General features: G+C 35.0%; 1 protein-coding gene across 1 annotated transcript in view; it reads left to right on the top strand.

The window, feature by feature from the left end:
• The window catches only part of LOC117108548 (centrosomal protein of 120 kDa-like), a gene marked incomplete in the record, with an annotated part of 55,130 nt that extends 46,138 nt beyond the window's left edge, over positions 1 to 8,992 (top strand). Inside the window, 6 exon segments of the mRNA XM_033250595.1 lie at positions 2,484 to 2,583; positions 2,942 to 3,031; positions 5,955 to 6,135; positions 6,705 to 6,762; positions 7,701 to 7,872; positions 8,744 to 8,992. Of these exon segments, the coding sequence (XP_033106486.1) occupies positions 2,484 to 2,583; positions 2,942 to 3,031; positions 5,955 to 6,135; positions 6,705 to 6,762; positions 7,701 to 7,872; positions 8,744 to 8,992 (850 nt within the window).
• Positions 8,993 to 14,187: the final 5,195 nt, after the last annotated feature.

Genomic DNA, 14,187 nt, shown 5'->3' with positions numbered 1-14,187 from the left:
GATAAGACCACCAAAGATGCATTGGTTGGGGTTGCTAAGTTGCCACTCTCAAACATTTTAAAATCAGAAAAGGCAAGGATTGTTGTAAGTATACATCCTCTGCCAATTAAAATATGAATGATTAAAATACTCTATGTACAAAACACAAATCAACAATTTATTTTTTTCCATAGAACTCATCTTCTGGGGCTGATGTTTGGAGGCAGATTTCAAGTTCAAAGCAAAATGTTGTGTCAACCAATCAACAACCGAGGAAAGTTGCTGAGCTCTATGTTGTGTTAGGATTAGAAGATTATGGTCCAATTGAAACTCAACAGATCTTCATGCCAATAACTAAGTCAAAGGTTAGTATTATGAATCCTTAATAGTTGTGTCAAATCAAAAGTTGAAATTACAACATAGGAACAGCACTTTAATGATATATTTATTCTACAACCTTTCAACAATACCCCTGATGTCTAATCAAATAATTATCACCTTACCTCAATACTTCACAAGCTGTACCAAGATGGTTCACTGACATTTGCAGAATTTGCTGTGTAACCACTTTTTTTATTCTTTACAACACATTGGTAGCCAAAGCTGAATTGCAGCATTGTATAACAAGCATTCTTATCAACATTAAAATATACAGTACTATGCAATTTAAAGTAATGTACAAAAAATAAGACCATTATTATATCTACAAACATTATTAGAAAAATTACAATTAATATCACTATTATTACTAAAATTACCATTGGAACTGTATCAGGAAAAGCGTAATTTTGCAAACAGATTAATTAAACAAAAAATAACAGACAAGAGTTAGCAAATAAAAGAGGATCTTCATGTAGGGATTTTGGAAAATTCAGAGTCTCAGATGATAAAAATAAAAATTCTCTTGACTGCATAAAAGTACCCCAATCAGGTGAAATAATTTCAGATAAAGAAAACATTTTAATTACAATGAAAAGCTATTGGAAGATTCTTGGGAATATTAATGATAATATTGTAGAACACAGGCCTCGAAATTTACCTCGGCCATTGCCGACGGTGCCCTCCCAGTTGGCCTTGGTGCCCCTGAAAATGAAGCACGACGACGACCACTACTTGCCTGCCCTTTTGAAGCCTTGGCCTCGGTGCCCTCACAATGCTTAATATAGATCGTTTGACACGTAAAATAAATCTAAGAACGTTTAAATCTTAAAAGAAAACACAAAAGCCAAAAACGTAGGTCGCCTAAGCTAGCCTAGGCCAGACTGCAGTGACAGAACAGAACATGAGAGAATTTCCATGTGTGTTGTTTTTGCGGTTACCGTTGTGTGCGCATGCGTCTTACTCTAACGGTTATTGCAAAACATGGGCTCATTCGACTGGTTCATTTCATTGGAACGAATTTTCGTTGAGTATTATTTTCATTCGACTGGTTCGTTAAATCATGGAGGTATACCTATACCTCCATGGTTAAATGGACTTCGCTGACAACGAAAATTAACGTACACCAGAGTGCGGTAATCAGCGTTAAGTTATCCACGTGAGCCGATTGGTGATTTTTTATTAACATTTGCATTAATATAACATAGATTAAATTTCATAAAATAAACATTACAGTATTTACCCACATGGAGTCAAAAAATTATTGTAGGCAAACAGGACATTAATTTCCATTCTATCTTAGAATTTACAGTACTTCTAAAATCAATCGAAAGCTTTTTCCTTTACTCCTCTTTTTGAATTTCACTTTTATGCAAGTTGTATTGCGACTATACTATAGTGGAAATATTACCGTCTAACTTACGATCAAACAGGACTAAGGAGATATGAAGCACGAACAACATTATTGAGAATTTTCATTTCACAAACATAAAAGGTGATTTACTCAATTTATCAATATCATGGCAGGGGCAAATCCAGAAATTTTCTGATGGGGGTGGGGGAAATTGGTTAAACACACCCCCCTCAGCCCCACCATGGCTGGGGCTGAGGTGAGCAGATTTTAAGAATATGCCTCTCTAAATGCTCAGTAATGGCAATTTCTGGTGAAATAAATGGTATGATATATGATATCTGAACTTATTAAATTTATATGCTGAATTTGGTGTAGCCTATGTACGTTTCATGTTCATCAGTGAGCGTGAATAAACATTCATCGACGTACAATACAGCTGTATACCTCCGTTGTAAGGCAAAGGCCACGATGACTACTACAACAGTTTGATTTTAATATATATAACTAACATTAAAAAAGACGGTGATTGACTTACTTGCAATTAGAGTAGTTCTTATCTGTTTTTTTGCTAGCTTTTGTGAATGTAAGAGACTGCTTTATTTCAGGAGATGCCTTGACATTGCAACAAAGAGAGAGTACTAAAAAGAATCCACCTCATGGTTTCATGTTGAATTTTCTTTGTTGATGCCATTTAGAATGAGTCTGACAGTACTTCAAGTATACTGCCTCATCAGCCCCCTCCTCCTCATCAGCCCCCTCCTCCTCAAGATCGCCCTCCTGAGCAACCTGATCATAAGGAGACTCAAGAATACAAGGCTGCAATTGAACTTGAAATCTGGAAAGAACAACAAGCTGGAGCTTTTGAATATCAGGTGACAGTGATAGCAATTATTTATTTTTACTTTTACTGTGCTATGTATAGCAATATGAAACATCAAGTCAAAATTGCATTTTTTATTTATAACCATATATTTTGAAGATTGATGTCATGTATTTCCTACCAAAGTTATTTTCCTATCTCAAATTGTGCACTGATTTTTCTTTGCCTAGCCAACAGACGACATTTCAATTCATTTTTTGTATGACTAATGATGCCTACATTGCGATGCAATGGCATTTGTTTGTATGTAGAGCGCTTGGACTCAAACTGTGCAGTAGTTACTTATTAGACTTTGAATGCTATGTATTATCAGTTTATTCATGACTTTCATCATTGTACATTGTTCAAAGCTTAAGGAGAAGGAGCTGATGTACATGCAGACTCTAGCTGAAGAGTGGAAGAAACGTGACAAAGACAGAGAAATTATATTGAAAAAGAAGGTATGGTATCGACAACTTAGAACAATGCTGTGTAGAGATGATCCATTCACTTATGTGCTTCTAGCAAGGTTTACCCATTGTTTTTGTTCTGATTTTTTTTCCCACACTGGCACATCAGTCACTTTCTTTCCATGCTTGGATATTTTCCAAACTTTGTCCAAACATAGACCATTATACCAAAGATGTGCTGTGTAAAATGTAGTGACAATCTGGAGTAGGGTGTCGATGTGAGGACCAATTAAAGGGATTTAAAGGTAAACCCCACCCATTTCAGCTTCCCCACCCTTAAAAAACCAAAAAAAATAAAGAAAAAGAAAATCACACTTAAGTAGTTATAAATCACCTCAAATCACCTTATTCTGTGAGCTAGTTCCCCTTACCTAATCATCAAGCTACACCTTCGCACTTTCATGCTCCACTTTCATGCTCCCCATCAGCTCCACTCACCCCTTCCCTCATTTGACTCAGAGATACGCTACTAGTCAGTGACTGAGTGGGAGGGGGAGAAGACTGGGGAACATTAACCACCCTCCTCACCCCAGCCATAATACTCATCCCAAACACAAATTCAAAATGCTTATACATTTTCAGAATTCCCTCACCTAATCATTGAGCTTCACCTTCACGCTCCCCATCTGCTCCACTCACCCTCCCCCATTTTAAGACTCATAGCTGAGGGGAGGGGGAGAAGACTGGGGATCATTAACCACCCTCCTCCTCCTAGCCATAATACTCATCCTAAAGACAAATTGAAAATGTTTATACATTTTTAGAATTCAAAGATTTTAACATTTCATACTAGAGAAAAATTTCACCGCATGGAGGCTATGCTTTTACTGCGTAGCGTAAAAGGAGTAATTCTAGTTTCTTTTATCTTGATTCATAAGTAAACAGATTTTAGAACTATAGAGTAAAGGTATTTACTGGATGCATGGTCTGCAGTTACCAAGACTATGAATTCTAGTGTAAAGAAATGCATTCAATGCTAAAACAGCATTCGAGCAAGGTTGTCAAAGTAGATATACCTGTAGGACTGGTGGTAGGTAGGTACGTACTAGTAGTATAGTACTAATAATTCTTAAGTAGGCAGGTAGGCAGGCAGGCTAAGCTACGAAAGCCTAGGTAGCTCCCTCAACCAGGCAAAATCACTATTCGGTCGTCACACAAGGTTCCCTTCTACTTCTTTTTCTAGTCAATGTAGGCTAAGATCCCTAAGTATAGGGCCTAATTACAAAAATTAATTTAGGGTCCCAAAAACCAATTATTTTATTTGTAATAGTTAGGTCTGGCCTCTACTAGTTAACCACTACCTAGGTGTGTTACTGGGTATATCATCAAAGGTCACATCCACCAATAAACAATTCTCATCATCTGTACATTTCACTATACCACGTTATAAGAGAATCATTCATTCCCTTGTTATGCTTCCAGACTTTGGAATAATCTTCCAACTTACCTTCGGGATGTGTCAGGTCCTAATCTTTTTAAACGTGCACTTAAAACTATACTTGTTTCCTATTAAATACTGTCACTTCTGCTTTTTTCTTTTTGTGTTTAATTGTTAATCATAACAAGAGAATCAGTAGGTGTTTCATTCCCTTGTTATGCTTCCAGACTTTAGAATAATCTTCCAAAAAAAATGTCTCTCAATATGATAATTCTTCAACTTTGTTTTATTCATGGACCTATTAATTTATTTAGATTACATTTTTGGAATTTACAAAGAATAGGCCTAGGCAATTTGTATCGGTTTGAACACCAGCAAATTTTATTTTAAAATTGAAGTATGGTATAGGTTATAAGGAAAGATTTCATGTTTTTTATATTATTTATCGTCCATTTACAGATGAGCTAAATATTATTGCTGACGATTCACATTGCAACCTACCCTGTCAGCAAAACACAACTTTTCACCTTTGCTGACTCAAAGATACATAGGGCCTAAATGAGAGACTGGGTCTGGGTCTGCCCTAGAAAGGCTAGACTAGGCCTCTAGCTAGGCTAGAGAGAGGCCTGCTACTTCTAGGCATACTGTAGGTAGATAGACTTTCAAAACAAAAAGATAATCGAAACAAAAAAAAAGTATCATCCTCACTTTATCTTCTCAGAATCTAAAAAATAAAGAAATAAAATCCAAGTAATATGATTGATTGAATTTATTCAATGCTCAACATGCACGAACAGTATAAAATGAATTTGAGAAAAGGTAAAGTAAAAATTAATGAACATCAGGAATCCGACCATTTCCAATAAGGAACAAAATTGCACATTAAAAAATTACGTATACAATCATTAATATTTTAAATTTGAAAATTGACATAAAAATATGATTCACAAATAAAGTGGGCATCTGAAATACAGACATTGAATTGCACATAGGCCTTATTAAAATTTATTAAGAATAATAAAAAATGTACATAATTAAAGAAAATGTACACTATAACAAAAAATATCATTAGATGGATTCTTAATAATATTGTTTTAATATTGACTCTTCCAGGTGGAACAAAATAAATCGCCGGATTTCTTAATTTATACATTGGAACAGAAAGTTGAAAAATGAAATAAAAGTGCCATCATAAATGGAATTCATACATTTATAATCATTAAATGATAATTTTTGGAATATGACTAAATTTTCTAAAGTAAAACCTGCAAAATGTATTTTTAACACTTTCTAATCTAATGGATTATAAAAAAGAAATTGAGTTAAAAATAACAGAGCAAAACTTAAGGTTAGATCTTATTAATGCTTTATACAATAGAATAGAATCTGTCTAAAATCAACAATTCTTTCTTTTTCTTACTGTTTAAAATTAGGTGATATGTGATATTATAACATTTTACTATATCTATGCAACTTGCTTTGCATATTCTTAATAAATGCTTTGCACTTACAGATTTGTTTATAACTTCTACACAGATTGAAGATTTTGCGCAACTGGAGAACCAGTTGAAGTTAGCCTTGACTGACATACAGAAACGAGAACAGAAATTGGCAGCCAATGAATCAGAGGTTGCAAGGCTACGAAATGATCTACAGCGGGAACAACAACAAAAACTTGATGAGATGAAAGATGCATCTAAGCGAATGAAGGAAGATTGTCTCCGAGACAGATATATATATATATATAATTGCAGGCCTCAATTTTTTGAAAAATAAAAATTTTAATTCAACAACGATTTTGAGATAGATTTTTTCAAAACATGTGGCAATCAATAAATTGCAAATTGCAAATAATTGTAAGCTTTATAACTGGATGATTTTTAGCCTAAATACAACTAATAATTCAATGACATTGAGTCCAAACTTTCCTTTGGGTACAACATTGACAGTACAAATAATATCCCTAAAAAATTGTTTGCCTTCCACTGCTGCCCATACAAATAGAGGCAGCGGTTTTTTGTTTTTTTTATTTGGACATTTTAATTCTTTTAAAATCCAAATAAAATCTCCAAATAAATCAGAATCGGGAACTGTCGTTCTTTTTTGTATTTTTGTCTTTGGGTGTATTTTCAATAAGAATCAGCCAAATGTTCTCAATTTGTTGTGGTTTTTGTGTAGGCTTATATCTAAATACAGTAGAACCCTTCCTTTGGGACACCCCTATTAAGGGGACACTTCCGTAAAAGAGTGACATATATTTTAACATTACGGCTAACTCCTATTAAGGGGACACCCTAGTTAAGGGAATAGGGACACCTGACGAGTGTGCAAAATGGCCAAGTCAGTATACAATTTAACCCCTATTAAGGAACATTTTATTGTATCAATCAATCAATCAATCAAGTAATGTTTTATTTCACAGGTATTGTGAAAAAGGTACCCCACTGTAAGCAAGCTTTAATTGTGGGGTCCTGAACATACGAGTGTCTAAATAATACAACCAATTCAATAAGATAATCAATAATTTATTGATTCATCTACCTTGAGTAATATCATGGTATAAATTCAGTGATTGAAAGCGTTTAACCTGGTTGCACCTCGTTTAAATGCTTTAGAAAACATAAATTGCGTGTATATACTTTAATCACCTATTATTAATATTGTTTTCTTCATATCCACACCCTAATTTGGATTGTCACCAAACTTTGAACATTTCTTCATTGGACCATGACAAACTATTCAAAAAAGTTTCATTTAGATCTATTGGTAAGTTTTAAATATATTTAAGTCTAGGTCCTTACCACTTTAAATGACCATCAATTTCACACCCAAATCTGGATCGTCACAAAAATGTTTCCTTCTAACTTGGTTAACCTTTCCTGAAAGTTTCATTCAGTCGGATCAGTTGATCCCTCTTTGAAATATCTATTGTAGGGTGTTTCCCTTTAAGTTCCTTTAAGTGGTCCTCACATCTATACCCCACTCCCAATTGTCAGTAAAATGTAGGAGGCACATTCTTGATATATGGTCTATGTTTGTACAAATTTTGTAAAAGATCCAAGCATGGAAAGTGACCACAGGGCCGCGCAGAAAAACCCAGTGAAAACAGATAGGGAAAATGAAATGGAAGGGAAAAAAATCAGAACAACAGCAATAGCTTTTTCAGCTACTGCTGGGAAAAGCCAATAATACTTCTTGGATTAAACAACACAGATAAATAGTAGATTGTACTGCGATTTCTCAAATTCTCAATTAACTTTTTATTATTTTGTTAACTACAAGGTCAAAAGTTAGGCTTCTTGAAAATGAAAAGCAACAACTTGCTCATCAACTTGCTGAAGTTCATAGGCATCTTCACGACAAGCAGGTCGAATTAACAGAGTATAAAAGCCAAACGATTACCAAACCAGAAGTCAAGCTCCAGTCTGATATTAATTTACTTTCACTTGAAAAGGTAACATTGATGATTGTATGTATAATTATAGCACAGGAACTGTCTTTTATCCTTCCACACCTAGTGAAAAACCGGTAAATAGAAATATATGTATTTTGAATAATATGTGACCAAATTCATCTTTTCTGCGGAAGTATTAACATAGTTATGGGTTTTCCTGATTTTTGCAAAATTTTACCAAATCCGGCTTTTTATAAGTTAAATCAAATATAAATTTATGCATAACTTATTAGAATTTTTGAAAATGTTTTTGTTTTTTATTATTGTCAAGTGCCAAAAATTGTATTCACAACTGGCCCTGTTACCCCTTACCTGGATGGGCCCGCTGTGTAAGAAAAAAATTCCAAACATATGCAGGATACTTAAAAATTTTATGTCACATCAATGAGTGCAGAGAAACCCATAGCTCCCATTCTTGAAAGCCAGTAATAACAGCCAGGCTGTAAAAAAGCAGTTCATTAGAATTTTGTAGTAATAGTCTAGATCCATTATATGTTATCAACAATTTGTATAGAATTCTATTTATATATAGTTACATTGAAATATAATACAGTATGTAAGGTTAGTTCATCCAAGAAAAAGAATTGTAAAACACTACTTTTTTTCTATTTCATTGTTAATTTGGAATTTTTGTAACATTTTGTAAAGTGTTGAATTAGGAATGATCAGTGATGAGATCTTAAATTGGAAAACCAGCAGTGACTTCTTCAACGGTTCTCAAACAATGGAAGCAAAATACAGCATTCACTCGGTTTTTCACTAGGTGTGGAAGGATGTGATGCTCTACACAAAAAGTAAAGACAGTGATTAATCAAAATATACTTAGCTGTACGCACATTAATTAATTTGTGTACTGTATTATTCAATTTAGGTGGAGTTTGAGAGGAAATTGGAATCTGTGACAAAATCCAAAATACATTATAAGCAGCAATGGGGTCATGCATTAAAGGAGCTAGCCAGCTTGAAACAGAAGGAACAAATGGAGGCCAAAGCCAGGCTGAGGCGACAGCAGCAAGAGTTGGAGCACATGAGACTCAGGTACTTGGCATCTGAAGAAAAAGAAGTGGTGAAATCCGAGAGACAGCAGCTGGAAGAAATCAAAGAAGAACTTAGCAAGTAGGTGGCTAAATGTCGCTGATTATATTATGATAATTTTCGGTTTATTTCTCTTTAATTGAGACTTCATATAACTTGGGTTGATTCAAAACTATTTGTTGAGCAAAAAAAATATAACTAGACCTGTGCCAGGGATGTAGTTCATCTTATTAGTTAAATTACACATGTTAAATAATATACAGATGCGGATCCAAAAAAAAATTAGGTAGGTAGGAGCCATATGACTGTTTTACAGTATATGTGTGTGTTTACAAAAAATTAATCGTATTTTGCTAAATTTACACTTGCTGTACCCCTAAAGTTGTTTAATAGGGTTTTTGAGTCTTTTATAGGGTTTTTTTTTTTTTTAGTGCTCTTGGAGAGCATTTTTTAAGAAAAGATGATTATTTATCGAGGATTTGTTTTTAGTCTAGGCCCATCTAGCCCAATTTTATTGGTGTCTGACCAGTTGGTCGAAATCCAGTTTGCCGAAACCCGGTTTGCTGAGATTATAGCCACTTTGCCAAAAACTCAGTTTGCAGAATCTGGTTCATCGAAAACATGAAATCCCAGTTTGCTGAAATCTGGTTTGCCGAACCCAGTTTGCCAAGTTTTGTTGTCACTGTCATACGAAAGCGCAGCACACTACTATTTTGAACTGTTTGTAATAATGGCACTTGTGTAGGCAAAACCGAATGTAAACTCAGAATTAACACAACCACAAAAAATTAGTTAAAGACCATCAAAAGGGCTTCATTGTTGCTCACCACTTTAATTCACCAAGCCATCAGTTATTTAGGCTTTTTAATCTCAGGTATTAATTTCAAATCTACTAAGGCTAGAAGATGTGCTGAGATCCGTTGACTCCTCTGTCTTAAATCTAATGTTTAATGGTTTAACAGAGATTTAGTTTTTAAGATATATATATATATATATATATAAAGTTAAAACGGAGAGAAACAGTAGAGAAAATTCGATAAGAATGACAAAATAAACCAAGCATCCACTGGAAGAAATCCCAATATCTGCAGACGGATCCGTTTCGGCCTTACGGGCCTCATCAGTGCAGCTAGGATACAGACCCAAACAAAACGTTCGACGACCAGCTTAGGCAGAGTCCAGACTAGTCAAACGCCCACTAATGATTAGAGCCAAACCAAGGCAGATCCTTTTTATAATTAATTGTAATTTTACTGTCCATTAATTTAGCATGATCAGAGGTTTCATTTAAATATTTTAATAAGGCACTATGATGCAGTTTTTGACAAAACAATTGTCGGCCATTTTGGATTTGAATATTAAAACAAGGTCGAATCATCAATCCGACATCAAATATGGATTCCTTGGCATCAAAGACACTCAAGTTCATGCACTAAAGCAGCCATGCAGGGGCGGATTTAGGGGGGAGGCGGCCCAGCCCCGGCCCCCCTTTTGGAAGGTAAAAAAAAGGGAAAAAAAGGAAAAAAGAAAGAAAAAGAAAAAAAATGATAGCCCACAACGCCTCAAATGTTATTTTCGGGCGTCTAGAACACAAAAATTTCGCCCCCGGACCCCCTACGATATTGTTGTCTCGATCGGCCCAAATTTCGGCCCCCTTTTGGCCTCCCCTTTTGGACATCTCTGGATCCGCCCCTGCCATGTAGCCCAAAACACTGAAATAATAAATTTCAAAATGGCAAAAGGCGGCCATTTTGGATTTAGGGCTCTCACAGGTTATGCCCACACTTTCACGAGGGACATCCAAGCTATTTTTGTTATGATACCCTCGAGGAAGACAAATCCACTGAAAAACTAATTTAGCCTCTCCACGATCACGCAATTGCCAAAAATGACACAACTAAAAGGCGTTCTTGTGACACACAATTAGCTGTTACCATACAAGATTTTGCCAGCTGCTTAGATGCAAAATGACAGGCTGACATGATCCTGCTTGACCTATCCAAAGCATTTGATAGAGTTCCACATTTGAGGCTCCTGCGTAAATTGGAATTTTATGGCATTAACCCGAAGATCCGCAACTGGATTTCCAAGTTCCTGACCGACCACAACAAGTGTTACTCAACGGCACTTCATCTGCAAGCACACCCATCCAATGTGGTGTGTCACAAGGTAATTGTTATTGCACCTTTGCTTTTCCTTCTCTTTATCAATGACCTCCCAGGATACGTCTCTCAGCAGACAACTGTCAGGTTGTTCTCAAACTATTGCATTCTATATAGGAATATTAAGAAGGAAGAAGATGCTATTCATCTCCAAAATGATCTCGACATGCTCCTGAAGTGGGAGTCTGATTGGTTGATGAACTTTCATCCAAACAAATATGAAATCTGGGAGTGACAAACAAGAAAACCCCAATCATAAAACCTTACAATATTCATAGACACACTATTGAGGATGAGGAATCAGTAAAGCATCAATATACAGAAGAACATTGGGTGGAATAAGCTCATTAGTAACATCTAAAGCAAACCACACCGTGCCTTCTTACAACGCAATATCCACCAGTGCCCACAAAAAACGAAGGAGCGTCGTATCATGGAATACGCAAGTATCAGCTGAATAACATTAAGAAGCTAGAGATGGTACAACGGCATTATGCACAGTTCGTTATTGGGGACTATAAAAGGCAGAGTAAGAGCTATGATCAATAAATTGCAATGGGAACCTTTACAGGAGAGACGAGCCTTTGCCAAGGTTGAGATGATGTATCGCATTGTATAAAACCTTGTAGATATCCCACTTACCCTCCTAATTCCTGTTGGTCAGCAACTCAGAGGCCACACTCAGAAGTATGTCATCCTCTTCGCAAGGACATCTATGTACCAGCACTCCTCAAACCAAAGCTGCTGTCTCTTATACACATCTAGATGTGTATAAGAGACAGATATATATATATGCCGTGTAGGTTGAAAATAGATCATGAAGACAAAAGTGCTCGAAGCAGGAGCAGAGCAATATAAAATGAAAAACAAGATGACGCTTGGTTACCAATTCAACTTTTTATTGCACTACAGGCTGTTTCATGAGGTACTTCCTTAATCGTCAGGTGCTAGGCTCTGATTGAAGCGGAATAACAATAAATGCATCGTGGAACTGTTTATTGGTATACACTCATTAGTATTCATTGAGATAATTAGATGTCTTATTTAGTCTTAGGACCCGACTAAGATTTGTATGCGCTTAATTTCGGAGAGAATATCTCAACTGCTATAAACTAATATGAATCCTAGGAACAACATGGGATGTGTGCCAAAATCTCTATCCGGGACAAACAGCCCAGATATGACCACACCCATTTTTAAATGGCTACGCCCCCCTTTTCATTGAAAATGCTAATTTAAACAGTAGGCTACACATTATGAGCATATTGAAAACAAGGGTTTATCTTTCATGAAATAACACATGAGGTGATTAAATTTCAGAAATATCACCTTAATTTAAGTCCTATTCATATGGAAACTAGCTTAAATATGAAAAATAGGGCCTTCGCCTCCTTTTTTACTCGAAATGCTACTTTAAATAGTAGACTAGACAATCTGAACATAAGGGTTTTTGTTTTATAAATGAACACATATATGATGAGGGGATAACATTTCAGAAATCACATTGTAGTCACATGTCCTGTTCATATTAAATGCATACAAATCTCAGTCAGGTTCTCTACTAATTGTATCTAAGTTGTATTTGTGCGTTGGTATCGTAATAAAAAACACTAATCAATTCATTCCTACGGTAATGTGAGCTTAATTCAGGGTTACATATAATAAGAAACTCCAGCAAGCACAGATTACATCATTGACTGATATTTGAGTAGGGCTTGCATTTAGCTAATATTTTCCATTTAATTGCATATTTTATATTATCATCATTCCAAAAGTATTTTTTGTTAAGCGCCATGCTATTTCTGTACTTTTTGTAACAGAATGAGCTATTGTGTCCATTATATCTGTCCTGAAAAGTGTTTTCTGTCTAGTCAGTCTGACAAAAGTTTTTATATTGTTGTCATCATGATTTATAACTGTGGCCTGGTATAAGGCTCCTTTGGTCAGGCATTTATTAGATAGGCAGCACAGGTTGCGACAATTGCATTCTTTGACATTGTTGTCTGTGTGGGTCGTGTCATTATTGAGTATGGTTTTGGTGGGTGTGGATATTATTTGAACCAATATTTGGCATACAACTTGTAACTCATCTTGACAGTATTTCGTTTAGATATTTCCTTGGCACAAGTCCAAACAGGACTAGGGAGATAGGAAGCACACAAAACAGTTAGTATTTTTATTTCACAAACAAAAAAGTGATTTCCTTTATCATTATCATGGCGAGATCGCGTCAATGTAACATCAGAGTTCGTAAACTTGTGTATCACTTACTGTAAATATTAAGTTGAAATAGATAGACCTATCTGTGTCAAGGCTGTATAATTATTGTTTAATAACAGCTATACAAAATTCAATAGACCGAATTAGTCACCAAACCAAAGCTGTTTATGGGTATAACATCAAAACAAACCGCTAGGTGGCAGTTTTTTCACACATTAATAAGATGCACTCGAGTAAATTTCGACAGTCTTTAAACTCCTCAAACTTATTTATTTGTAAATTTTATCGTAAAATAACCTATTGAAAAGCCTTGCTAAAAATTTTTATTTAATTTAATGTCAGACTTTTGACCCATTAAATTTGAAATGGAGTAAAATAAACAGATTGAAAACTTGAACATGTTTGCATAGCTTCGTCGCGTGAACACATGGCAACAACATTTTTCTCACTCATTGGTCATTATAGTAATTTCTTTGGTCTAAAGAAATTACTGGTCAGTGTACCTTGTGCCAAAGTGGTGAAACCGAAGATATTCGTCATTTTTTATTTAACTGTAAATCATTTGATATAATCAGAGAGGCAGAATTAGCTATTTTAAAACAAGACCTTGAACTTTGCAATGAGACTACAACTTGGAATACTTTCTCAGAATCTGATATTGACGATAAAATTCATTTTGTTCTTGGGGGTGGAAAATAATCTCTTTAATGATGATGTTCAATCTGCATTTGACAGATATTGTAAAACATTTGCTAAAAAAGCTTGGGATAGAATATCAGATTTAAAAATAGGTTAAATGCATTGTTGCTTTAGTAATACATATATTTCTTTTTTATGTTTTAAATTTAATTTCTTTTATATGCTTTTATAACGCTTTGTATATATGTATAATATATAT

This window comes from Anneissia japonica, unplaced genomic scaffold, assembly GCF_011630105.1.
Source record: "Anneissia japonica isolate Jap-2015-1 unplaced genomic scaffold, ASM1163010v1 scaffold26_len2425191_cov177, whole genome shotgun sequence".
NCBI classification, from domain to species: Eukaryota; Metazoa; Echinodermata; class Crinoidea; order Comatulida; family Comatulidae; genus Anneissia; species Anneissia japonica.
This window is presented reverse-complemented; position numbering and strand designations above follow the sequence as displayed.